This window comes from Fundulus heteroclitus, chromosome 4, assembly GCF_011125445.2.
Source record: "Fundulus heteroclitus isolate FHET01 chromosome 4, MU-UCD_Fhet_4.1, whole genome shotgun sequence".
Classification (NCBI taxonomy): domain Eukaryota; kingdom Metazoa; phylum Chordata; class Actinopteri; order Cyprinodontiformes; family Fundulidae; genus Fundulus; species Fundulus heteroclitus.
Genome location: NC_046364.1, coordinates 36,742,839 through 36,770,145, shown reverse-complemented (window position 1 = coordinate 36,770,145; position 27,307 = coordinate 36,742,839). Strand labels below are relative to the sequence as shown.

Genomic DNA, 27,307 nt, shown 5'->3' with positions numbered 1-27,307 from the left:
TTGTTGAGTTTAAATACTGAAATATTCGTTCTCAACTCCTTCTTAAATTAAGTTTCACTTAGGGTGGTATTTTGTATGCTTTTGTTTAATGCAAATTCCCTACACATAAACTTTAACAACATTCAAAAGGGACCTTATGGTGCAGTTTAGAGTATGTTCCTCATTTACCTGCACTTTGCCTTCTTTATCAGCGTTGACTATCAGCAGCAGCAGGCTGGCTTTCATGGACGAGCCTTTTGTGCTCACGGCTACTTCCTGAACAGAACCCAAGCAAGCCAATGGTATTTCAGTATTCACCGCGAGGTCCCGCCCTCACCTTTGCAACCCAGCCAATGGGCGACGCCTGTCTCTTGGTTGAGGGGCAGAGCCACACAGGTAACTCGGAAAAAAAATAGGAGTGGAGGAAAGAGAAAAAAAAAAAAAACCTCCGGGGCTTGTCATGGAGTTTGTTTGAAGGAAACGCGGATTTCCACCCTTCTTTACCAGTTAAACCAGTATCTCTGGATAGAACACCCTCAAGTACAGCAACAGGTAGAGTCTCTGACCGCAAACTCCTCCGTGGCTCCTCTGAGAGTAGGCTAATCTCCCCCACTTTTCTTTCTTTCTGCGTTTATCCCTCAATTGACTTTCCAGCCCTTTTGTTCGCTCTCCTTATCACTTGGAAAAGGTGAACCCTCGTGTTATTTTTTTATTTTAATCTTTGCTCTAATTGTAGTTTTTACCCTTGTGGTCCCTGATGGCTTCGCACAGTGATACTCTGGTGGTGTTCTTTGGGGCAACAGCTGGTGCAAATGGGGGTAAACTGGGTTCGGATGAGAGGGAAATAATTCTCTTGGTGTGGCAAATTGTGGATCTACATGAGAAAAAGGTACGGACCTTTCTGCCCCCCCTCCTCCTGCCATCTCGTTCGTCAGTTGTATGGTTTTCTTGTGTGTTTGTGTGTGTGTGTGTAGCTCAGATTGTTTGTGGCGCAGTGTCCACCTTGTAGTTGAAGAGTTTGTCATTTTAAATCAACACGGTGTGCTTTCTGTTACCGCCTGCAGTGCACTCTGGGGGCTCTCATAACGCTGACGCTACCCACCTTTTCACAGGTGACCAAATTTCTCTCCCACTTGTCAAAGGTGGCATTTCACCTAATGGAGAAAACACACCTTTTTGGTTTAGCATGTAAGCTTCTCGACTTAATTGACAATTAACGGCTTTTTCTGTTGTCAATTGTTTGACCCCCTTTTTTAAAAAAAGAAAAAAAAAAGTTCATTTCCTGTATGATGTGAGGGGCTTTAGCCATAAGTTTGGCGTTTTGTTGTTGCTTTGTGTCTCACGTTTTTATTATATGCCATGAAACCCCTAAAATCCTTTCACAGGTTGGGAAGCTTCATAAATGTTTTGTCAAGCCGGACACTTTGGAGCTGACAGACCAGTGTAAAGAAGAAACTGGGCTGACATTGGAGGATGTCGTTAATGCCGAGCCCCTGGACAAGGTTCTCCAACAGGTAAGTCAGGCGGGTCACTTTTAATTTTCATTTTTGCCCCTCCCCCACATCTTTCTGTGTGCTGCCAGTCAACTGTCCCCTATTATGTTTTCAACTGGCTTACAGGCCGGATAAATGGGCCCGTTTGGAAATGTTTCTGGTCTGGAAAAACACCCAGTCATGCTGTGTGAACTGAAGTGCCTTTTTTTTCTCAGTGCTTGATAGCTACCTGTCAGCTCCACTACAAAGCAGTCCGAAAGCTGTGGTCGAAGAGAGAGGAAGGTTTTATTTATTGCTAAAAGTTGTTGAGAGGGAATGCAGTTTGTCGTGACAAAACGAGGCTTTTAAACGGATTCCAGGCAAGGAAGGAAACACGGCTATTGGTTTTTGTCTCCCCTTTTCATCCCAGGTTACACGGCACACTTATAAGCAACAGCTGAATGTTTTGCTTGCCGTCGCATTGAAGCACGATAGTAACGGGTAGTTCACCTAAACAAGTGAACTTGCTTTGAAAGCAGGTGAAAGTTGGTGATAACCTCTTATAAAAAAAATGGCTGTCCATCCATTTTTCTTCCATGTCTTTGGCATCTAACTGATAATAATGTCTCTTGGTAAATGTTGGGACGTTAACTTCATCACAATCTTACTCTTAATCTGATGTCAAAACCCGGGTCTGCTAAACAGCAGTTTTTGTCACAAATTATGGACATGGATAATCACAAAATGGTCAAATATTTTGGTAGAAACAAATTTTATATTATTTTTGAAGACTTTCCACCAAATCCTATTTTGATTGTGGCTGCGGTTCCTATTTGACTCATTGGTCTCTGTTGAAATATGCTAGATGATGCTCTCTGAGCAACATTTAACAAATAGACTTTGGTTGCTAGAGTGACGCTCTCACACTTTCAAACAGACTGCGAGTTGATTAAAAAACAGTAGACAGTCCAGATGGAATTGATCCATTGATGCTTGAAACATTTGTTGGCTGAATTTTAAGTGCTAAGAATAATGTCAGGTAAATAAAAGTAAATAGTAAAGCTAAGGTGTGAAATTTAGATTAAAAAGCTCTTACAATTATTTTTTTAAAGCACGCCTTGTTAAGACCAGCTAAGCATGTAGACGATCAGTAAGTTTTGGGTTTATAAATAAATTATTTGATAAATTGAGCAAAAAAAAAAAACCCAGCTGCAGCTCTATTGCGTACCGAAATGGGGAAAAAGAAAAAAAGTTAATGAAGGATCCTCTGGGTGTATTTGCTTTACGTTTTAAGGGCAATTAAAAAAAGTTTATGAGATTACAATGCAGCCAGTTGGGTAAAAAGCAATAAAGAGATTAAATCCAAATTGTGGCCACAGACATGCCTCGAATGATTCTTATGGAACGATAGATGAGCTTTAGTAAAAACATCATGGTATTACTGCAAAAAAGTAGAACAAGATCCAATTGTTTTCATTTAAAAGACAAAACTATAACTCCTGCTGAATTATGTTACAGTTGTCATATTGTTAGCTATCCCATTTGTTTAATTTTGATACATGAAACATAGAATAAGCACCTTTTTGAAGGTAAAAGTCTACAAACAACAAACCAAAATTAGTGTGCAGAATATTATACTCTGATCATTACAGATGGCTGTGTTAGAACCTGCGCTTGCCATTTGGAAAATGTGTATATATATTTTTTTTTTTAACAGGCAAGAGTGCTGGTTGGTACTCTTATTTTTTTTTTTCTTTATCGCTGTCTGAAACTGGAAATATTTACAAACAGCTGAATTGTGTTGTACTTTGCAAAAATGCAGTAGCCGTCTTTCAGCCAGCTGACTGCCAGTGTGCAGGAACACGTGGGGGATCGGGAGCGCAGCTCTAATCCAAACACCATACAGCTGGCGAGACTCTCTCCATGGCAGTTTTTCTTGCATCCCAATAAAAGGGAATGGCACGATGAGAAAACGTTACTGCTTTTAAGTCGTAATTATTTAAAACCTGGCCAAACCTTTTTATATCGGTAACCCGCCCAAGCCTGTTTTTAAACGGAAAACCACAGCAGCTTTTCAACCGGTCTATGAAAGCATGAGAAACTCCACAAGTTAATAAACCCAAAACGATCCTCTGACATATATTGCCCAGAGCAAGATGTGACAGAACAAGCCTGACTTGGGTATTAAGCAGTAAGCTAATGTAAGGAGTGTCAGATTTCCTGCATGGCCTCTTAGAAAAATGGTCCTCCACCTGCGCGAGATGTCATTGGCCATGACAGTTAAACTGTGCTGACAGTTTGAAGCTCAGGAGCTGGGATGGGCAGAGCCTGGGGTGTGAGGAGATAAGTTGGAGTCACAGGTCTGGTCTTGCCTGATGCATGCTGCAGACATCTGGAAGGTAGCGTGTTTACCTGGGACTGCACGTCAGTTTTAGGCTCCAGGATGGGAACAGGGGGCACATTGCTATTGTTGGCTTGTTTGTTTGCAGTTTTCATTAAATATACATACCTAACTTGGACTGCTGTTGTTGCAAGCGCCTTACGATTGAACTGAAATGTAAGTGTATTTTAATGGGTAAATGAGTATTCAACACATTTTAACCTTAAACTTGCATACAACTATTTAAAAACAATCACCACAGTCATCCGTTTTTTTTAAAAAAAGCAGTGTCCAACACCAAAATAAACCTTAATCAGAACCCAAATAATTTACTTTCTTATGCGTAATGTTCATAACTTGGGGCATTTTACCATAGTATCAATAACAATGAGTGACTAAAGAGAGACCAAAATAAGGGGTTATGTTCTGACAGCATTTTTTTTTTTTATTGTCAGGCTCAACTTTAAAACAACTTGCTGCTTCAGAAACTCTGCCTTTAAAAAAAAAAAAAAAAAAAAAAAAAAAAAAAAAAAAAAAGAAGGGTGTGTCTCATAACCCTAGTCCTGATTCCTCCTATAGTGTTGCAGACTGACGACCATCATAGACAAACATAAATCTTTTCCTGCAGCACAGTGTGAAGTTATTCTTGCGAGAAATTGTTTTGGCTTCCTTGGTCATCTCTGTCAGGAGGTGTGTCTTCAGATAAGTGAAAATGTTGCCAAACAATGTCAGGATTGCTTGTTTGCACTAAGCGCACCATTCCTGCTCCACCAGTAAGTGATTTTTAAGAACCTCTTACCAGCATTAGCAGTTTTATAAGATAAAGGGGTTGCATGCTCCACCAGGCCAGTTCCAGGAAATCCAATTTTCCTCAGTTGTACTACTGATGAAGTCTATAGCAGACAATGCCTTTTTATCAAAGTTTGGTGAAATGATCTCACGATTAAAGAGTGAGTAAGGCTTTATCTACTTTAGGTGGTACTGTGTGCTGAACCTTCAAATATTAACCTAAGCACTCAGTTTGTCCTTTTCAGACCCTTGCGTGTCTAGCTACTTTCCTTCACTGTTGGTCATTCTGAGATTAGTTTATTTATATAAGGAAGACTTTTTTTTTTCTTTTTTTCTTTTTGAAAGTGTTAAATGCCACTACAGCAGAGAGGTCTGGAGCAGATGTTGTTGATGTGGTTGCAGATTTTCACATACTGATTAATTGTAAGAAGCAGTTTTCTTTGTTTGGTTTGGTTTTTAATGTTGACCTGAGCATTCACAGACCCAAGGACATCCAGTGAAAGATTTGTTAAGGTAGTAAAGAGTAGTTTGATTATCAGGGCTGCTCTTCACCTGGGTATTTGGTGTTTCAGTTGTATTTTAATATTGTGTGAATGGCTTGTGGTTATAACTATTTGAAGTAGAGCTGCAATAATTTAAGAGATTCAAGAGAGTCTGTTAATTTTTTGCTTGATTCACTCTGATTAAGGTCCAACAGGTTAAATACTAAACATATTTTGTTCATTGTCATTAAATGCATCTGAAAACTCCCAACATGTCCACACTTTAACTGCTTAAACCAACAGCATGTTGATAGATGCTTTTGTTTTTCAAGGAAAATTAGATAAAAGACAGATAAAATATGTTTTGATGCTTACATGGAATTAATGTTATAATTCCTAAATTTCTGTTGGATTCCTATCTACTGCTTTCATCAAAGGACACAAATATATTTTTTTATATATATATCGTAAAGTATTTTCATTAAAATATCGAATTGGCAGGCGATATCTCTGAGAAATCAGCCAGGAAAAAGTTTGGTCTTTAAATCTGTAGTTTGTAAAGATAGATTTACTTCATTTTTATATTCTCCAGATAAATCCAGTTTTAAAGGCTTATAAAATGCATTGATGACAAGTAAAAACCTTGCTTCAATTACATTTAGAAATGTGTTTCTCATTCTGTGTGTTTAGTTTGGTATCTGCAAACCAAACAAACTAGTGTCCAGTTTTGCGTCACATTCATTGCCATATTTTCCTACTGTGACCAGCAGACAGTGATTTACTTTGCATGGGAAGGGGACTGTTTCCAAATGAAACAAATTACAAATTTGAACTTTTTTCTTAAATTGACTCCATTTGGACTATAGCTCCTGTAGAGGAGATGGCCATACATGTTTCTACCCCCCCCCCCCAATCACATTTAGTTCCTCAAGGTGATGAGTCAAAGTATTCCTCAAATGTGTTTGATCAATATCTTTTGAATAATTTAAATAGTTTATTTGTCCTTTATTTATTTCAGTTATTTCCAACACTGATTTCTGCATTTGCTGTCTACTCTGACCAACGTCTTTTCTCTAAAAGGCGTTACAACAAACAGAGTGGGAGTTTAGCTGCATTTGAACCATTGCTGACTTGACATGCTCTGTTTTTAGTCTGAGACGTTAACATGTTGCAGCGTGTAGGTTGCACGTTATCTTAGATTTTGCAAACATTGTTGTGAAACATCAGCTTTAAGAGCTCATTTTCAGATTCAGATGTTTCAGATCTTAGCCACAAATGTCGATTGCTTTATTATTATTATTGCTGGTAATACGGCATGATTTAGTTGTCAGTTGGAAGGCATTCTGTGTTGTAACCCGAACATGTAAAGGTCTGTCTCCAAAATAATACCAGCTTCAAAATGGAATCATAGAGTACAAGATAATGTAAGGTTTCAGACATAAAACGATACACAACATATTCATATTTTATGTAGATTGGACAACACCCGATCAATTTGACAAATCTATATATGTGAGATGATTATAAGTAAGATTAAAGTTTTTGGTTGTGGGGGGGGGGGGGGGGTTCTGCAATGATTTTTAACCCAGTGTCAGTGGCTCTTCTATGGTGCAAGCGTGTGTTTAAACAGTTGCCCACACGGATCGTGCCGACACTCCCTGCTTTTCTTATCTGAGTTTGTTTCAGCCACCTCCACCTTACCTCACCTCTGCATACAGGCAGGCCAGCCTCAGTGACGAGTAAACTAATAGAAGCATGTGCAAAGGCCACTCCCACCCCACCCCCCCAAATCTTTGGAAATGCACTTTAATGTGCAACTCCTAGTGCATTTTTGGAGAACAAAACATTGGATTTCTTTATTGAATGTTTCTCATGTGACGTACCATCAACAACATGCAGTCAGAAAACTGAAACGGTGGACTGAGTTATCCCATAAATAATTGATTCTGTGGCCTGTTTATACGGTTGACTTGCACTGGCTATCAGTGAAGGATTTGTACTGTGATAAGTGTATTTAGTTTGTGTGTGCGTGTGGGATTTTTTTAAGTTGAAGAGAAAAGTGAAGGGCGTGCCTCTGCGTTGTCGTGAACATTTGCTCTTTTCTCAGTAATCCGGCATTAGTAATAGTCTGAGGCGGAGCTGTGTGCTCAGCTATGAGCAAACCTCACTCCTGTTATCACTGTAAATAAGAAATTGTTAAGTTTAGAGGAACTTTTAAAATGTGCCGCTTAGTTCAGCTGTGAAACTTCAGTCTCATGGTTTACGATCTGTAAAAATCTCAGAAAATAAGATGGATGCTTTATGTCATTTAGGAGAAAAATGAACTCCCTTGTGACACCCTTTGCACAATACTTAATGTAAACACAGAATAAGGAAATTAAAAGGTCAAATATGAATTTAGATTAAAACAATTTGTCTTTGAATTTAATTTATTGTTCTCTCTCTAAATATAAGGCTATATAAACAGGTTTTCTCTCTTGATGCTTATGTATAATTTTTCAACTTTAAAACTTTGTTTATTCAGTCTCGGCCACTAGTTTTTTAATAAAACTGAATATAACATGTTATAGTTTGGTCTTGGAGCAACTGTGTGACACATTGTCTTCATTGCTGTAACATGTCTATAGGAACTTAATAATCCTTGGACATTTTTAAATCCATTATAACAGTGACAATGTTATCCATATATGTATTTAGATTTTGTTGCATGGACTAAAGCAAAAATGCTAAGAGAGCTGCTAACGTTCATCCTAGTTTTAAATGGCTAAATTATGTACAAATGTGTGCAATATTATATACATTGCTTAAAAGGGAACACTTAAACAACACAATGTAACTCCAAGTCAGTCACACTTCTTTGAAATCAAACTGTCCACTTAAGAAGCAACACTGATTGGCAATCAATCTCACCTGCTGTTGTACAAATGGAATGACAGCAGGTGGAAACTAGAGGCAATTAGCAAGACATTAATACATTTGATCTCCATTGATGATTTTTTTTTTTGTGATTTAATTGTCAGCATATTCAACTATGTAAAGAACAAAGTATTTAATAAGAATATTTCATTCATTCAGATCTAAGATGTTATTTTAGTGTTTGAGCAGTATATTTATGCCGTTTTGTTTCATAAAGACTAGGGTAAGTTAATACATCGGATACAAGCAGACTAACTACTGAGTTTTTATGCTCTAATAGTGAGCCTGCTCAACAGAAGCATGGCCAATCTATTTTTTTAAACGGTGTTACCTTTTAATAAGAGTGATATTTTTCACTCTTCGTCTTAAGACAGTTTTTTGTTGTTGCGGCTAAAAATATAAAAAAAAAAGCTGAATTTGTCATTTCATCTACGCAAGGGAACGGTGAAGGAGTCTTCTTTCAGCCATCTGACCGGCACAGTGCAGCAAGAAGTGGGGGAGGGGGGAGCAGTGCAATTTTTTCTGCTTCAGACAGCTGTAGAAAACAGTCTGGTACATACTCTGGCATTTCATGCATGGGAGAAAATTTAAGAGCTTTTGAAAAGTCTAACTTTTTATAACCTCGATACCTTCAACCATGTCTAATGTTTAAAGGGCTCCCTGTTAGTAGACAAGCACTTTGACCTTTTCTGCCATCTAAGAGTTTCTGTCCAGCCGGTCTGTCCCTGCAGCATGTTTTGTGCTTGTTAGTAGGTACTTGGAGCTGTCAGAAACCAGACTGTTATGAAGCATGCCCCAACATGAACCTGTAATACTCTCCCACTGACTACAGACCTAGCCTGGATTGCCAGGGGCCGCGTGAACAAGTCACTTAGTTGAAGGTGGTCCCACATCCAGATGTTTGAAATGCACCTTTACGGGGGACTATTAGGGTTGTGCAAAGGTAGAGGCAAATCTCTCTGAAGCTGCTCCCGACACACACAGTTGGTGATCTGCAGCTTGTTGGGTCATAAATCATGGACGTCCAGAGAGGTTTCAGCAGTCTTTGTTCCTGGTTTGTTGTCATCTTTGCATCAATGTGAATAAGTAAGATGTTGTAATGAGTTTAAATTTGTTTTATGTATAAATAATGTAGACTTACTGGACTCTCAAATCTATGTAATGGTTATTGGCACAATTTACTGATATGAGCAGGGTTTAAAAAAAAACTGCAACTCATGCCCAGGCAAGTGTATTTGAGTCATTATTCCTGGTAAACCCAAGAACTACAGTGCCTTGCAAGAGTATTCACCCCCTCTTGTCATTTTTTTTTTATGTTTTGTTGCCCCACAACCTGTAATTAAAACCGGTTTGTTGGAGTTTCATTAGCTGAACAATTTTAATTTTTTTTTTTTATTGCGAATCAAAAAACAATTTCAGCGTACATAACTGTTTAAGTCGGTGCTGTGAGGAGACACCTTTTTGTGTTATTTACAGCTGAGAGTGGCTTTGGATCAGTCTTTATTAGCTCACCACATTTCGTCACTGGGATTTTTGCCCATTAAGCGAAACTACTCCAGCTTTTAAGTTGGATGGTTTTTCATTTATGAACAGCAATCTTCAAGTCGAACCATAGATCATCAGTTAGATTGATATTGGGACTTTGAAATTCGAGCAGATCTAAATGCACTATGGGGGGGGGGGGGGGGTGAATACATATGCACATGCCAGTTTTTCAGTTTTTGTTTTCTCACATCACTTAACCAATTTTAACAGTTTTTTATGAAGATCAATCACATAAAATAACATTTAAAAAAACCTTTAAGTTACAAGTTGGAATGTAGCAAAACGTGTTAAAAGCCAAGGGGGGTGAGAACTTTTGCAAAGCACTGTACGTAAAGTAAAAACGTTTGGCCATTGAAGATCTGAGCTCTTTCTCTCTCTAGCAGACTTAACAACAGACTGACGCAGCTCTGTGTTATAAATAAACATGATTATATGCTGGTATTCAGGCCTGGTCGCTGTCGCCATCAGAGCCGGTTAGACTTGTATGGGTTGGTTTTGTTTTTTTCCCCCTCTCATGACAGCGGCTGAAGGTTGTGTAAAGAGAATCCGTGATCCTAATGATTAGTGGTGTGATCATTCCTTCCCTCAGTCAGCTCCCTCCCTTCTCTCTGCAAACACTGAGACCTGTTAGACATGCCTCTTTACTGACGAGAGAAAGACCTTTTTGGTTTAACAAAAAAATCACAAATGCATAACAGTGTTCACCACATTCCCTCTTTGATATATGATCTGCTACCTAATTTTTAGAATCTGAATGTTTTTATTAGCTAAATAGTGTTGTGTTTTATGTAGGAACATGTTAATGGTTTCTCATCTGAAGAGATACTAAAAATTAAATTCCCCCGGTGTTTTTCCATGCAGTTTCAGCAGTCGGTGTCATCAGAAGTAAAAGACCTCGGCAGAAGTTCGTACACACTCTTAGTGGACGGTCCTCACGTCATTCGACAGGCTCTCCACCCAGAAGCCTCCAAGAAGGTAAATAGTTTCCCTGGAATAAAGATATGCCGTCATAAACAGGCTGATGTCCATCAAATAAAACCAAAGAAGATTCTGATTAGATCTTATCTTTGGGTGGCTCTTTGTTCATTTGAAAGGCAGTTTTTATGTTTTAATGTTTCAAACTTGTTACAAAACCATCACATTTAGGAACTAGTTTGTGGTTCTATTGGAATTAAGTTGCTTCTTACAAGCCATTAAATGTCATGGATCTCTTGCTATGTCATAACGTTTCACTAATTCAGTTTCAGTTTGTGTTACAAACTACTTAAAATATGAGAGCAAAATATTTAGATCTAGAAATGTGCTGGTGCTTAATGAAGACACCATTTTTAGGGCTCCTGAGTTGCTCAGAATACATGAAGATTTGAGCGTTTTCATGTTCTAACTCCTGATTCCCTGCTGTCTCCAAGATTTATGCCTTGATTATTTTATAACAAATATTTTTTTTGTGTCTTTCCGATCAGAATCTTGTGCTACCTGAGTGCTTCTTTTCATTTGTGGACGTGCGGAAAGAGTTTCACAAATGCTGCCCAAATGCCGACTCTACGCAGAAGCTCACACTCGCATCCATGTTGGACTGTATCCTTTTTTTTGGATAAAAAAAAACCAAATAAATTGCCTTACAGGACAAAAATATTACACAGCCTATAAATGCTTACTTTGCTTAAAGATGCTAGCATAACTCCTTACGCTGAAGAATGGGATTTGAATAACTGCTGAAAGTTAACGGCCTTAACGGTGTGCACAGATGTTGGTCTCCCTGCGGTTTCAGAGCAGATGATAGGTGCGAGGGAGGTTAGCAGCATGGTGACGCTGACCCTCTGCATCCTGGCTGAGCCATACAGTAAGTGGCTGCCACACTTGGTTTGTAAAATAATTTTACATTGCATTCGGTTTTACCATCCCCCACGTTAGTTTTAATAGCTGGTCCCAATGTTGGTTGATAAGGGAAGGAACAAGGCAATTTATTACTGAACCAAAGAAAGAAGATGTTAGATATGTCGCTGTATAGATATCTAGACCTTTTAGCCAAGTAGGTCCTTAGATGGCTCAGCTTGTTCAATCCAAAAATGCATTTAAAGTCTATTTTGCCTCCTCAGATCACACATTCTCCTGTGTGGAAACTGTGAACTACAAGTTTGACTCTGGTACATGGTATGTAAACCTTGTTTTCTTATTATTTTGGATGATTTGAGTGTGCTGTTGCCCCACCTGTTGGGTAACAGTGTTGCTGAAAGACCAACAGGCCTCCGCTGTGTTCAAATCTCAGACCTTGGGCCGAGAGCATTAATTACAGCTACAAGGAAAACACAAGTGTGTCATTAGAGCGGTCCGACTTTGCCATCAAGTGCTTAGCTGGATATTCAGTAGCTGAGCAGTAGATCCTGATCTTCTCAGGCAGCCAAAAGCCTATCACTTTAACCCTCTGACATTTAACCAAAAGAGCGTTGCTGTGTTCGGCACTTAGTGGCAGAGGCCCGTGTTTCTGCAGTCTGTGGGCAATTAGTTTAAACTGAACAAGACTGGGGAGAAATCTCAGTCATGTGCAAAAGCTCCTAGAATATCAGCTCTTAGTTGTTTTTGGTCACCGGTGCCCAACGTTCTCAAATGTCTTTTCTTGCATGGTGTTTTTCTGCAGCAGTAAGACGGAGCCGGTGGACAGCGAGATGGTGATTAGAGCCAGGGGGCTTCCATGGCAGTCCTCAGACCAGGATATTGCTCGCTTCTTTAAGGGACTCAATATCGCTAAGTATGTTTGACTTCCCTGGCATCTACTTGCAGCTCTGTTACAATGAATAAATATTTTATACGCATGTTACTAAAATTAAAACCTGATCGTTGTGAAAATGGGACATTGAGGTTGTTGGTCATGGAGAGGACTTGATTCTTAGAGGTCACATATATTTTAAATATTCTATCTTTTGGTGTAGGGCTGGACAATATAGGGGAACAAAAAGCATATTGATAAAATAGAAATATTATTGGTCTATCGATTAATTATCAACAAATTCAAAACATATATTTTAAGTGCAGCCCTGGCCATTTTATGCTGATGCTTAATGATCTATTTTTAGATGCAGGACACACAAACACAGAATTCAAAATCAAACCTTTTATTCATAACTACAAGTTTTGTAAAAAGAAAACATGCTCTTTGAAGGGGGCGGAGCTTGGTGTCGGAGCGTTCCTGGGTCTGTTTTTGTGATTGGTTGGAAGGATGTAATGACTGTAATATTAACCTACATGGCTAGAATGTATAGGGAAGGAAAACTGTTACTCTATTGAACTTTTTATTAACCCTTTTTCTTTCTATTATCGTATACGTCTATCGATCGATATATATTGTTGTTGAATTATCGTCCAGCCCTACTGTGGTGTCTTTTTTTTTTTTTTTTTTTTTCACTAACAAATAACTACTTAACAAAGTGCAGATTCCCACTGTTGAAATAAGCACACTTTTACTAAGGTAATCGTTATTGGTTAATAAGTGGTGAAAGTTGGAGGATCTGGACATCTCGATGACAAGTGAAATGCATCTTAACACAAAAGAGGTCCAAGTACAGCTCTCCAAGTCCAAGGCTCTCTATGTATTAAGGGAAAAACAAAAGGCTGTAATCATCTTGTAGATTTGTTTAGAGATTTGGTTTCTTTTTCATTGGGGTATCTGGTTCTTGTGCGTTTCAGGGGCGGCGTGGCCCTCTGCCTGAACGCTCAGGGCCGGAGGAACGGGGAAGCATTGGTTCGTTTCATCAACTCCGAGCACAGGGACCTGGCTCTGGAGCGCCACAAACATCACATGGGCAGCCGATACATCGAAGTTAGTTTCAGCACTGCCGTGCTAACGTGTGTTGCATTTTTAGATACTAGTCTCCTTAAGTGGTAGATTGATAGATTGATATTCAACAAAAACGTTCATTCTGCGTCTTCAATGTGAGGCAAGTTGTTTTGAGTCTGTAAACCATAAATACACAGAAGTCAGCGAAGACCCTAAGGACTTATAGTACTCCAGCAGATGATCTACTGTTACTGTTTTATTGGAGCAACATGACTTGGCACTTTCAGTTTGAATGCAGCCAAGACAATTGTCTTTTTGTGATTTGTAATAGTTTTTTTTTTTTTTTTATTCAGGTCTACAAAGCCACAGGAGAGGAGTTTCTCAAGATTGCTGGAGGTGAGGTTTTACGTTTTCCTTTTCTGTCTTTTCATCTCATTGGGTCAGAGAGGTTTTGATAGTATGAGAAGAATTTATTTTCAGGTTTTACGGACTTTATCTGTAACCCCCCCCCCCCCCCAACCCAATCTGCACACCTATGTGTAAAGCTGAGGCTCTTTAGTGCATAGTGGCCCTTTCTCCGATTACCTGTTTTTTTTGCTTCATCCCAGTGATTCTCCGGCTGCCGAACTCAGTCAAATAAAAGGCACTTTGTTAGCAGTGCCCCCCCCCCTCTGTTCACTATCACCAACTCCTCTGAGGCCATTTGCAGAGAAATGTCATTCTGGGCTCTGATCGGCTCACCTGTTCAGTTCGGCCTCTCTTTGGACTCCCGTGAGGCGGAGGGGGCGGGCGCCTGGTGAAAGGACAGACTCTCTGCTGTTACAAAAGGGGTGTGAAAAGACAAAAGCAGGACCCGGGGCCTCTTGACCATTGAACAGCGGCCAGCAATAATACACGACAGAGATAGAAAACACAACCAACCCTGAGCAGATGACTTACAGTGGCTGCTAGCCAGGACCTGGACTTTACACGAACGAGTGAAGATCAATACAGATCGAAAGCTCGCAGGAGTTTAAGCAAATAAGTCAGACAACTTTTTTTTTTTTTTTTTTTTTTTCCAGGCTAAGTGAAAGCTGTAAACATTAAAGGACAGCACATGGTCTTTAATATTTCACAATAAGCTTTAAGTAAAAACAAATAGTTGTCATAACTTGGAGGATTTCTTCAATGCTTTAAGTGGAAGTAATCACATTATGTCAGATCAGTGTATACAAGCCATTTGTATAAAGTAAAGGACAAACTAAAATGCATTTTACTTCATGATTTCCCTCAATCGGATTGATAACTACATGATCTATTTTGCAGCTTGCATGATGCTACAGAGCAAAACAGAACTTGTTTAAATGTGTGTGGCAGATTTAAGTTTCTCTCTGTGTTGTAGCGAGCTTGTTTAACATCAGTATGCCTGGTAATGTGAGTTTCACATTGAGAGTTTATTCTCAACATTAAACTTTTGTAAAAATCTTATTCATGTTGGTGAATACTTTTAAACTATGTAGATATTGGTTAGATTGCCTTTTTTATTGTTGCTGTTTTTGCAAGACTTGTTTAAAACCTTAAATTTAGCAAAGAACAAAGATCAAGAGGAGCATGATCTGAAATGGAGGAAATGAATTGGAACCAAAATGCAAATACATTTTTGATGAGGGTCGGTGAATAAAGCAGTGTGAGAGATCTGAAATAATTTAGCTAGCTGCGTCGGTGCACGTTTCTATCGGCAGCTCCCAGTTTCCTTGTAACAAAACACCACTTTACAGCTCATGCTCTGGTTTGCTGTTGCACCAGACAGTGACATTTATTTTAGAGCTCAGAGCCTACTCAAAGCCGATAACAGCATTTAAACATATTGTCTAACATCGTTGGCACAAAATTACCTTTTTTATGCACTGTGAAGTAAATAGCTGTGTATTTGAGTGAATTAGGACAGATTTACAATAGTTTCCTAGCAGCGAGGAAGTTTCCAAAGCTCCAGGGTCCACGCAGCAAGGAGCTCACTTTTCATGTTGTTTAATTGGTCGTCCACAATCAATGGTAATTCAGACTGCCTCGTATTGTTGAGGGAGAGGATTCTTTAAAAAATTAAAATGCGGTTAATGTCTTTCACTTATAAGTGGAAAAACATCCACCGTAAAATAATGGAAATGATGAAAGCTAAAAACAAAAAAGAAAGATCAGATAAAATCTTAAAATAAATACTGGCAAAGGAAACATCTAGCCATAAAAACCTACAGGGTACTTAAAATCATCTATGTCATTGAAAATTATGGTTGTAAGGACAAATGTGAATGTGTTCTTGGGGTATTATACTTTTCCCAGATGTTGTATTTATTTTTAACTTTGCTCTGTTACCTTAGGTACATCCAATGAGGTGGCCCAGTTCCTGTCTAAAGAGAACCAGGTGATTATACGAATGCGCGGGTTACCGTTCACTGCAACAACGCAGGAAGTGCTGTCCTTCCTCGGTCCTGAGAGTCCCGTCACGGACGGCGCGGAGGGTCTGCTCTTTGTCAAGTACCCCGACGGACGGCCCACCGGTGACGCCTTCGTGCTTTTCTCCTGCGAGGAATACGCTCAGAACGCTCTGAAGAAGCACAAGCAGATCCTGGGAAAGCGCTATATAGAGTTGTTTCGGAGCACCGCCGCTGAGGTGCAACAGGTATGTTGTTTTTATTTGTTTTTTGTGGGCATTTGTGACCTAAAAACTTAACATTGCAGTTTACAACGAAAAACAACATTTACATGTAAACCAGAGCCGTCTCAAAAGTCTTACACGTGGGGCATTTTGCTGAAACTTGATGAAAAACCGCTTTTGAGGAGAAAGGTGGCCGGAAATGATGCTACTAGAATCAGCCTCTATTGCATCATGTGATCAAGGGTTATACTTCTCACTAAAGTTTGTCCTAATAAACAGATAGAAGAAACATAAGATAAAAAATAATTCTGTGCCACTGCATCTAAACAAAATAAATTTTATAAGAAATGCTTGTTAAAAATATTAGGTTAATTTTAAAGGTATGATACCATAAGACTAAAAAAAGGACTTGTAGCCTAATTGTCAGTTTTTATAGTAGGAAGCTTTTTCAGGAATCAAGCTGATATTCTAGAGCTGCTTTTTTTTTTTTTTTTTTTTTCCTCCCCCTGCTGATGTTTTCCCAGCAGGAGACAGAAGCTAATCAGAATACCAGGAGAGAAAATTACCCCACAATATGGCCCTGGTAAGAGAATTATAGTTTTTGGATTGATCCTGAAGCTAAGTGGGAAGGAGTTTTAAAGAAAGAAAAAAACTAGACGGAATGAGAAGTTTTCTAGGCATTTGGAGCCTCACGTACAGACGCTCGTGGATTTTAGACTAAAACATTCTGTAGTTTGGATTTAAGCACATTTCCTTTGTACATCCCCATCCACGTGGAATTGAGTGCCCATGAGGGAATACTTGACCCCTCCATTGACTCACCCTCACATGTAAATAGATGTGAAAAAGCCGTACAAACATAATTTTCTGTTCTGTAGTCAAAAATCTTGTCTAAACGGAGGAAGAAGAGGAACTTCGCTGGTTGTGACATGGAGGGGTTCCTAAATGACTCATGTAGAAACACAGACTCACCAACTACTCATCAAACATTCGTAAATCCCGTTCACCACTTAGTCGGATCCCACGCACCGCTACAGCGAATCAATACACAAGGCCATTTCGCCACAACGCCGGCTAAAGCATTTGTGCATCATGCACGTTGAATGAAACTGCCTTCTGTTAACATAAACATTAATTCGATTAAGTCTCCAGCTAAATCAATGGAAATGAGCTACCTCTACATACGACAACTTGATGTTGGTCTTTTCAACATCATCGTCCCAGAATTCGATATATCTGCTCGATAGACCTTCACATTGCTTACATCTGTTTGGAGTCTTTTTCCTGAGTCAGCACTCTGGTGGACGACGTCACCCATCCTCACCAGGCCTGAGAATGAGGACCGGACCTTAGGAGATATGTCTCCACATCACAATAAGAAATGGAGTCAGTTATTGTTTTACCACATTATTTAAACTGAAGAAAGAAAGAGAGGGAGGCAATAATTGTAGATAAAAAGAAACTTTGTTACAATTTAAGGTTCCCCAACATGTAGCTTTCTGAATGTAATATCTTAATCACTAGTCATAGCTGACTCATCGTGGATAATTTTCAAAAAGCGGTTCAGAATTTTTGAATCAGCAGAATAGTTTTTTACTTTTTATCCAATAAAAAGCTCACAGATGAGAAAACATTTTTACAAGCATGTCTCCACCAAGACATCAGCACAAAATAAAAAGGGGGTGGAAAAAGATCATGCATATAAGAGATGTATTGATGAGCACACAGGCATTCGCTTTATGTTGCATGTAAATACTTTAGGGGTCATAATAAACTTCCTGCAGCTTTAGGATTCAGGTCGCCATCGGCGTGGGATGAAAGGGTATCGCTAACCTAACAAAGTCTCTCGCTGATGTTTTTAAGGTACTCTGAGGAGACCGTTAAATGTGTGGCATCTGGTGGTCCTTCAAAATAAAGAATTGATTTTAGCCAACCTCGTTTCTAATAATGGCAATTGGTTGTGTAACTGCAGCGAGTGGCCTTAGCTATGCTAATTTTGAGAATTTGATGAAGTGAAACTTTCAATTGTTTTCTGTTTTTATTTTCAAACATGCTCGTTGTCCATGGCATCAGCTGGGTGGGGGTGTACTTCATGTGAAACCAGCAGCTTCCCCAATTTTCAAACTGTTGATGTCATGGGAAGTGACAACACATCCCAAAAAATGCTGGTTTTGTTTTAGCTTTTGTCACTAAAAAGCTGCAAAAAAACTTTGAATCTCATGTATTGAACTGCTTGTTTGGTTTGAATGTGCAATTATGGTTTTATTTCCTTCTACTGAAGGGTTCTTTTGTTGAATGCCCTTGTTTTCCAGGTTCTGAATCGTTATATGTCCACACCTCTGATCTCCACGCTGCCCCCTTCACCCATCGTACCTGTGCCGGTGCTCACAACGCCTCCCTTCCTGCCTGCGGCCAGCAGCACCCGCGACTGCGTGCGCCTCCGCGGCCTCCCGTACACCGCCGGCATCGAGGACATCCTGGAGTTCATGGGCGAGCATACCGTGGACATCAAGCCTCACGGAGTCCACATGGTCCTTAACCAGCAGGTCAGAGTGGTGTGACCCCACCCCCCATAAGACCCGAGAAGCTTCAACGTTGTAAAGCTGTGATTTGACCAAGTCTTTGCACTTGGCAAACTTTCCGAGTTAATCAGTTTTGTGCTCGCCGTGTTCTGGGTTGTTCTGATGGTTTCCACCTTTGCAGGGCCGACCCTCTGGGGATGCCTTCATCCAAATGAAGTCACCTGACAAGGCCTTCTTGGTGGCCCAGAAGTGCCACAAGAAGACGATGAAGGACCGCTACGTGGAGGTCTTCCAGTGCTCCACGGAGGAGATGAGCATAGTTCTGATGGGAGGAACGCTGAACCGCAGCGGCCTCTCTCCTCCACCCTGCAAACTTCCCTGTGAGTTCCCCACAACTTCATGTTTTACCATAAAGCATCTGTTTAGAGGACTGGAATATTTTATTAATCCAAATTAGAATGAGGAGTCGGCCTACACTGAGTCCAGCTCTCTAATTTAGATGCACAATGAGACTGAGTGGATATGATCATTGTGTTGGGAGTTGTTCCAGGAAGTCTCACTGTTTTAATAGTGTTTTGCAGACAAATATTAGTGCATCACTTCAGCCTATCCTGCTGGTAGAAACATGCGTCTGCCTCTTTCTGGATCATTACTTGTTAATTGTGCTTTTTGCTTTGTTATGGCTGATATGTGCCATTTCTGGGTGAGATTGGAAACCAAAAGGACAACTTTAGTTTTGCGTGTCTATTTCTAACGACTCATTTTGACTGATTTTAAAATAAGTTTAGCGCTTCCATCTTTACATCTTATTAGTTAAAACTGAACTTGTTTTTCTAAAGCACATTTTTGTTCTAATTTAACGGGAAACGCTTCAGCCCGGACAAGGTCGGTGACGCGCCCACAGTAGAGGCTGTTTTTATGTAAATACATCCATACCTTCATTTCTGTGTTTATATTGTAAGTATGAGAGCTTAAAGGACAATGTTGGTGTTGTAAATACAGTCCTGCTTGGATATGAAGTTCCAGCATTCATTTCATTTATAGATAATACAGAACAACTGTCCCTGAAGCAAAATAAAAAAGGTTTTATTAGATATTTACTCATAGTTTTATATTTCAACTGTGTCAAAGTTTTCAGAATCAGCTTTAATAGGGATGGGCAATATTGACTTCTGTTGCCTTAAACAGTCTGTTTAAGGAAACTGTTTGGCAGTGACTGCATGTCAATTGTAGCCCCATAAACACAAATACTGTACTTAAAAAGCAAATTTAATAATGTAACACATTAAAGAAAGGCATTAAAGCAAAATTTGAAATGTGTTTAATCAAGACACTAGCTACAAATGTTATCAATGCATTCAGTAATTGCTTTTAATTATACGTTTTATAATATTTATTGGAGCTCTCAAGAAACCAAGAGTGGAGAAAATGGAAAACGTAACACAACTGACAGTTATTGTGGATTTCTTTTTTTTTTCAGACATCCCAAACAGGAATTTATTGTTAAGATAAACCCAAATTCTTATAAGAAATCTTTTACAATATTAAAGTTATGATTAAGGCCCACCCTTAAGCCTTACCTTGTTAGGCTTCCTATTTGTAATTGTTGACTCCACTGGAAGCGTTTCTATATGAATTAATATCAACCTCACTGCTCTTTATTTTTAAACAGGGTTAGAGTCGGTCGACTTCTGCAGAGATTATCAGCTCAGATAATTGTGCCTAAACTAGTAGTTGGTCATCAGTGCCAAAGACAAAGACTGAGGTAGCTGATTGAAGAGTTAAAGATGAGAAAACCAACCTCAACACTGCTTATCGTCGTTGTTGATCATGGTGACGTCCCATGTTTCAGAGCTCTTTTCCAAAAGGATTTGTAAGTTTGCACAAAAGATGCAGTAATGATGAAAGGCAGCAGCAGAATCCTTTTCTTTTCATTTATCTCAAACAATCAGCGAGGTGAAGAAACAAGGGTGTGGTCCAAGGATGACGCCTAACCCAACGCAGAGAGGATTGTCTGCGAGCTGAACAAGCATTCTGCTCGAGGAAAGAAAAACAAAGAACCACCAGAAGGCACAGAGATACTTTGAGAGTTTTAAATACCAGTAAAAGTCCTGTTCTAAAATGGACAGGCAGCAGAGATTTTAAAAGATGTGAATTGGTCTTATTTATTTTTACAAATACTCTTGAGTTTCTAAACCTCACCCTAATAACTGAGTAGGATTAATGTTCAGCTGAAAAAAACAAGATGGCAACAACGGATGCATCTCAAGTGATAAGAATATAATTGAATAGTGCAATTTATTAGTTATTCAGTTCATAATATCTTCCTCTGACAATATAGATTACTTTTTCACCTTCTTACATTTTAGTTGTTAGATTTGAAGAATAGGGTTTAATTCTAAAGACAACCCAAAGTTTAGTTTCTTGAAAAATCATTATATCCCAGTTGCGAAAATAATTTTAAAGTGGATTTTGGACCACCGAGCAAAAATCCGGTCCTTCTGTGTCCAAGGTGAGCTTCTGATGTTGCCTCTGGTTGGGGAGTATTTTCCACACAAGGAACATGACGGTGGTAACTCATGTTCAGGATACATCTTTGTGTAGCAGCGTTTGCACTTTTTCCTTCCACTCAACCTTCCATCCCTGTGCTTGCATTGAGCACACTGGGCAACAACCTTTTGTGACGCGCCTGCCGTGTGGAGGCTGTCAGTAGCTGTCCTCTGGACGACTGTCAAGTCAGCGGTCTTTTCTCTGATTAGGCCATAACATGACGTTTCTGTGTCAAATATCCTTGCTTTGGTTCTCTGAGAAACTAAATTTAAAACTTTCCATTTGCTTTAAGCCATAACCATCAAAATAAGCTTTTGTGTGTAAACGACGTGAACATTTAGCGCCTTCTCCATGCCGCAGCACTAAAACGTCCTGTCCATCCCCTCCCTTCTGTAGGTCTGTCGCCTCCCACGGCGTATGCGGCCTTCCCCACCCCGCCTGCCATCCTCTCTGAGGCTGCCCTGTACCAGCCCCCCCTGCTGGCTGCTCCCAGACCTCCTCAGACCAGCATGCACAGCCCTGCCCACACTCTGGCCTACTATCCGCCTCAGCCACATCTCTATATGAACATGAATATGAACTACACTGCCTACTACCCCAGGTCGGTACCACACCTGCTGTAACCACCGAAGCAAATTAAAAAGGACGACGCCCGTTTATCTGACACCTCCCCTCTGTTCTCCCTCCAGCCCCCCAGTCTCTCCCTCCACAGTCGGCTACTTCGCAGCTCCACCAGGAGCCATGGCGGCTGCAGTCGCGGCTCAGGCACACCCCGCTGCAGCCACCGCCTCCTCCGTGCTGCCTCAGCCCGGTGCGCTGGTCAGGATGCAGGGTCTACCATACAACACCGGAGTCAAAGACATCCTCAGCTTCTTCCAGGGATATCAGGTGAGAAGACGCGGCACAGAGCAGAAAACCAGGTTTGAGATTTGTCCAGGATTGAGCAGATTTGTGACTTAAAGAAGGAAAAAAAAAACTACTGCTTAGTTTTATTTTATTCCAACTTCTTTGCATTTCTTAAGAACTGCAGTATCTAGTTTTAGAGAATACATTTTTTTTATTGCCAATAGTGAAATTTTTACCCACTTTGCAAAATCATGCAGTGGAGTTTCTCAAAACCCCACTACTGTGCTGTTTGATTAAGGTACATGTGTTCACTGTGCTCTCCTGCTCCTCTCTGCTGCAATACTTGTTGCTACCAGCCTGAATTAGGTGGACTCTCCTGACCCAGGTATGAATCATGACAGGTGTGGCTTCACATAGTCTATGTGAGGAGGAAAGTGGTGGGTTTGTGGCAGAGGGCAGGTTCTGGTGCTGCTATTTTTAATTTAATTTAATTTTTTATTTTTTATTTTTTATGGGGGCAGATGTCTTGGGTCTGCTTCTGGTCTTCCTTCCATTTAATGCTGGTATAACATTATCAGGAGAGTGAGCAAATAGTACTTTCACACTGTCGTGGATGTGAAATTTTTTTTTTTTTTTTTAAAGATGCATTTGGAGAAATGTAGGTATGCTTTGTGTGTGTTTGAGAGGTGATTTTCATTGTTTAATGAATGACTTCTCTTTTGTAGATAGTGTAGCTGATGTGTGTGTTTTCTGGCTCTAGTATGATTTCTCACACACACAGGTCCTCAGAAGGAAAACTGTCTTTTTGTTGAGATTCTCAAACTTTCTATACTCAAACGTGGTCATATTTGGTGAATGTCTGTTTCAATGTGTTGTTTTTTTTTTCCCCATCTTCTTACACCTATGTATCTTTTTGTTTGGGTGTAAAAATGTGTATTATGTGTACCACAATTGTTGAGGCCTCCCCAGCCTGACTGTGTGCTCATCGTTGTACTGTATCTGTAGTACGCCCCTGAAGAGTACAGCGGCATGGTTCAGATGAACGAACAGGCCAGGAGTCTGATTCAGCCCAAAGAATGGCTCTGCCTTTAGGGACTCGCCCCAAGGTAAGAAGGAGCAGCGAGGCAGAGCGGAGACGGGGCGCGTCCTTCGCTAGGGTCTCACATCTGTTGCAAAAGTCTTCATACACCTGGAAATCTCTCGTGTTTTTCACGTTACAGCCACAAACGTCGATGTATTTCATGTCATAAGCTAACACAAAGTAGCCTATGCTTGTAAGGTGGAATGAATATAATACATTTATGAGTAATAGTGCGTACCCTTGCCTCTTTTACTCCGGTACTTCTAAATAAATTATAGCTTAACTAGTTATTCGCCTTTTGAAGGTCATAAGAGTTTAAAAACAAATTTAAACAAATTAATTTGAAGTAATGTTTAGCTGCAATATAAATGCAGTTACTGATCAGGGATAATTTGGATTAGAAGCGCTACCTTGGATTATAAGATAAGATAGGCTTTATTGATCTCACATTGGAGAAATTCACTTGCCACATCGGCTCATAAGAGAAGGTGCAAAACTAGGAAAGGTGCATCAGTTATATGCAGTGAATCTTCATATATACAGTGGATCAAAGAAAAAGAGAAAAATAAGAATAAAAATACAAAAGGACATAGGAATGGGCATATGATGTCTTATTTATTTGTATGTTTTTTTTTTTTTTATCCCTATGGGATTTCAGACCTAACCTTGAGTTCTCTAACGTGAAAAGTATAAATGATTGTTTTTCTTATTACCAGTTTTCCCATTTTAGAAAATTAAAATGCATTTTCTCTGAAGTTGTCGAACAAAACCAAAACAGAGTTACTTAATTAAGACCAAGTTAACACAGCAGACGGGCAGGCAAAGAGGGCATCAGTCAGAAGTGACACGGAGGTTGTAACTTTGGAGGAGCTGTTGAGATCAAAAACTCAGGTGGGAGAACAGCTCAGCCATTGGTCATGCAGTAAATCTGGCCTTTATGTATGATAGGCGAAAAGAAACCATGAAGAAGTCCGATTTCCTTCTAGCCAGGGAGGGGAAACCACAAACATGTGGAAGAAATGTAACGTTTTGGTCTACATGCAAAATGCTTAGGGTGCCATCACCCTGAGACAAGGTGGAGGCAGCATCATGCTGAGGGGATGTTTTTCTTGAGCAGAAACGGGGAAGCTTGTCAGAGCAGAAAACCTTTTAATCTTTTTGAAAATATACTGGAAGACTTGAAAATCGATGTTGAAAGATGTCTTCCAACCCATCTGACTGACCTTGAGCTATTTTGCGCAGAAAAATGAGTAGATATTTAAATTTCTTGATGTGGGAAGATGACAGACTTTCATTTGTAATTCCAGTGAAAGGTGGTTCTACATTGATCCAAGCGTTCTGCAAACCTTTCAGACTTTTGATTCTTGACTAGGATGTTATTTTCCTTCCACGTCACAATTATTCGCTTCTTTGTGTTTATCTCACATAAAATATATTATAGTTTGTGACTGACATAACAACATGAGGGGAAAGTTGAAAAATCGGTTATGAATACTTTTGCAATGCACGTTTTATATCTAATGTTTGGTTGCTACTGCAGGGGGTGATTTGCAGATCTGCATGCTTTCTAAATGTTTAGAAGCTTTGCTATTCTTCCCATTAACAAAGCAGTTTTCATCTTTAGATCTTTACTTTGCCTGATTTGCATGATTAATTTCAATAATCAAATCTCATCGGGGTCATTTAATTAGCTAATATTAACCTCCTGTTGGACACACATCCATGTTAAAGCAGAAATACATTCACTCAAATAATTGGCTCGCCTGTAGATATTTAGGTGTTTGTTTTAATGCCTTTTAAATTGAAAGTTTCTTAGTTCCTGTCTCATTTCTAAATGTAAAATAACAGTTCCTTTTTTTTTTTTTGTACTATTAGACCCAGGTGTTTCCCAAAAAGTATTGAACTTGTTCAGGTGTTTGCAGGTCGTTGTGCTCTGATCACTTTATTTTGGTATGGAATGTAGATTTAACCACTTTTATTTTTTTTTTAACCTTAATTGATAAGTTGCTAAAACTTTGAAAAGGGGATTAGAGCAAATATATTGTACCCTCTGTTGGTTTATCACTCTTACGTTCACAGATCAGTTTGCAGAAGCTTGCAGCGTTTCTTTCAACTAAACCCACAGATATTTTAGCCCCCAGACGTTACCCCAAACAAGACATTTTACCAGCTTTTCTTAAATTAGGAGCACTGATGATGAATATTTATGTTGACATTGCTTCTCTGATCCTCTCCCTTTACTCCACAACGTCTCGGACTTTACTGCTGCTTTGTTTGGTGACTCTTGCCCAATGTGTGTGTTGTTTTAAATCATTTAGTTTTGTGTGTGTCTGTGTGTGAATTGAATTTTATTGGACGACATCAGTGCATGTAAACTTACGCTTTTTGTTTTTGCTTTTTTTTTTTTTGTGTGTGTGTGCGGTCGTTTTGCTTCCAGGTGTGTGAGAACAGCATGTCCCTCTGTCTTTACCCTCTACTCCGGTCTTTAAACTTTTCTGCTTTGGTAACCGGACTGGTTTGTTGAGCTGATCGAACATGATTTCCTCATCAGCTCACCGTGGGCTCCCTCTACTGGTGTCTCTGTGCAGTTACACAATGCTGAAGTAACTCACTGTGCATCTGTCTTGTTTTATTCTCTCCTTTCTGTAGCTCCAGGCAGATGCCGTGCTTATCTTGTATAACTTTAGTGGTCAGTGCAGCGGCGAGGCCTTGATCACCTTCCCCAATGAAGACATCGCCCGGCGTGCCGTAGCTGAGCGCTCAAACCATCCTTTCTATGGCCAGCAGATCCACTTGGTTTTCTGTAACTGACCACCAGCCTTCTGTCTTCCTCCACCGTCGCCATGAGAAATGGCTCCAAACTCCAGCTCCTCTACCGAACCCCTTCCCTCTCCGAATCTGCATTTCCGACCTCACACCTCCCCGCTGGTCCTGACACTCCCGAGCCTGCTGCTGGACCCGGGGCGTCCGCAGATAAATGTGTAAAAGCGCATGACTTATTAACGTTCCATCTGCTGGTGGGGAGGAAACGGTGCGAAGCCTGGACCGGACCATGCAGCCGCTCTGCAAAGCCAAACCGGCAGATTAATGTGTTCTCTTTGAAACTGTACAGACCTGTGTCCTGAAATGCTTGAGGCTGTATATACATTTATACACAGTTCGTCTGTATATTTCTGAAATGCTACTCTTTAACCACCTACAGAATTTAGACCTTTGTGTGTTTTGAACATTTTTTTTTTTTTTTTTTTTTTTGTTAGCTCAATGCAAAAGAAAACGTGTGGAAGCTTATTGTTAAGCCTCCTGCAGTTTAGTTATCAAAAAGACATAAGCCATAACCACTACTTTCTCCTGCTGAAACAACAAAGGTAATCAGTATGCTAAAACTGTCATGATTTAAAATGTAGCTAGAAAGCGACTTTGAGCTTCAGGGACTATTAGTTTATACCTCTATATAGAACATCTGTGTCAGTGTAGGAATTAACCTGTGGCTGTTTATTTGTTTTAAAAGCATTTATTTTCTGACAACTAGCATGTCTCTACCCTTTGAGCATTTTCTAAGCACTACAGATTTTTATCATTTTTTTGGTTTGCTCCCGTCGCAGAGGCATTACGCTGTGCATCTTTAACAGTTTGGCGATGGACTAATTATAGTTTTATTGATGCAACTTATTTACAAAAGCTGACATTTAGTTGTTAAACGTAGCATGACACAGGCTTTGTTCCTAGCAATCTTTTTATGTAATGATCGACCCACAGCAGCTGCTGTTTGCTTCCAGACTACAGCACCCAGTCTGCATCATAAGTTCATTCCTGTGAACCACCAGAGTGCCATATAAAGCTGCAGGATGTTTTGTTTCTCTTTATTTTTCCTTTTTTTTCTCCCCATGAGACGCCTGCTGACTGTCTTAGTTGTTCCTCTTTACCAAAACTACATTACCCAGAGTGCAATACTGGCCCATAGGAGGCATGAGTTGGCCTCTGGTGGCAGATGAGATGTTTGTTTGTTTTTTGACTTCAGGATGCATGCATTTAGGTCTGTGTATAGAATGTAAACAATAAAAATGTCAACAAATATCAACGTATCATTTGTTTCCCTACAGATTATTTTGGTTTTAAACAATAGCTTTCAAGTCCTGTTAATAGTTTCCTCTGTTCAAGCAAGGCAGATGTGAGGAGCTTTAGAGCAACTCAAGTAACATGTCTTTTTTTATTATATATATATATATATATATATATATATATATATATATATATATATATATATATATACTCATCCATGTGTTTATATTTAGTCACATTGATTAGTGCAACAGAGTCTTCACATGTCTGCCCTTTAAA

The 27,307-nt window shown here is 39.6% G+C and overlaps 1 protein-coding gene across 5 annotated transcripts; it reads left to right on the top strand.

The window, feature by feature from the left end:
• The first annotated feature begins 398 nt into the window (after positions 1–398).
• Positions 399–27,043, top strand: esrp2 (epithelial splicing regulatory protein 2). 5 transcript variants are annotated; one of them, XM_036136502.1, is made up of 17 exons: positions 412–531; positions 716–868; positions 1,365–1,493; positions 10,425–10,538; positions 11,027–11,141; positions 11,311–11,406; positions 11,663–11,717; positions 12,202–12,312; positions 13,248–13,380; positions 13,692–13,734; positions 15,693–15,994; positions 18,283–18,516; positions 18,674–18,872; positions 21,439–21,643; positions 21,732–21,930; positions 22,894–22,994; positions 25,619–27,043. In XM_036136502.1, exons 2-16 carry the CDS (start codon positions 737–739, stop codon positions 22,978–22,980), a joined length of 2,154 nt encoding a protein of 717 aa, XP_035992395.1. In that variant the 5' UTR covers positions 412–531; positions 716–736; the 3' UTR covers positions 22,981–22,994; positions 25,619–27,043. The 5 variants fall into 5 exon arrangements, with proteins under 5 accessions (XP_035992398.1, XP_035992395.1, XP_035992397.1 ...); XM_036136505.1 differs by lacking the exon at positions 716–868 and having other exon boundaries at positions 399–531; XM_036136504.1 differs by lacking the exons at positions 412–531; positions 25,619–27,043 and adding an exon at positions 22,245–22,273 and having other exon boundaries at positions 538–868; positions 22,894–22,943.
• The last annotated feature ends 264 nt before the right edge of the window (positions 27,044–27,307 follow it).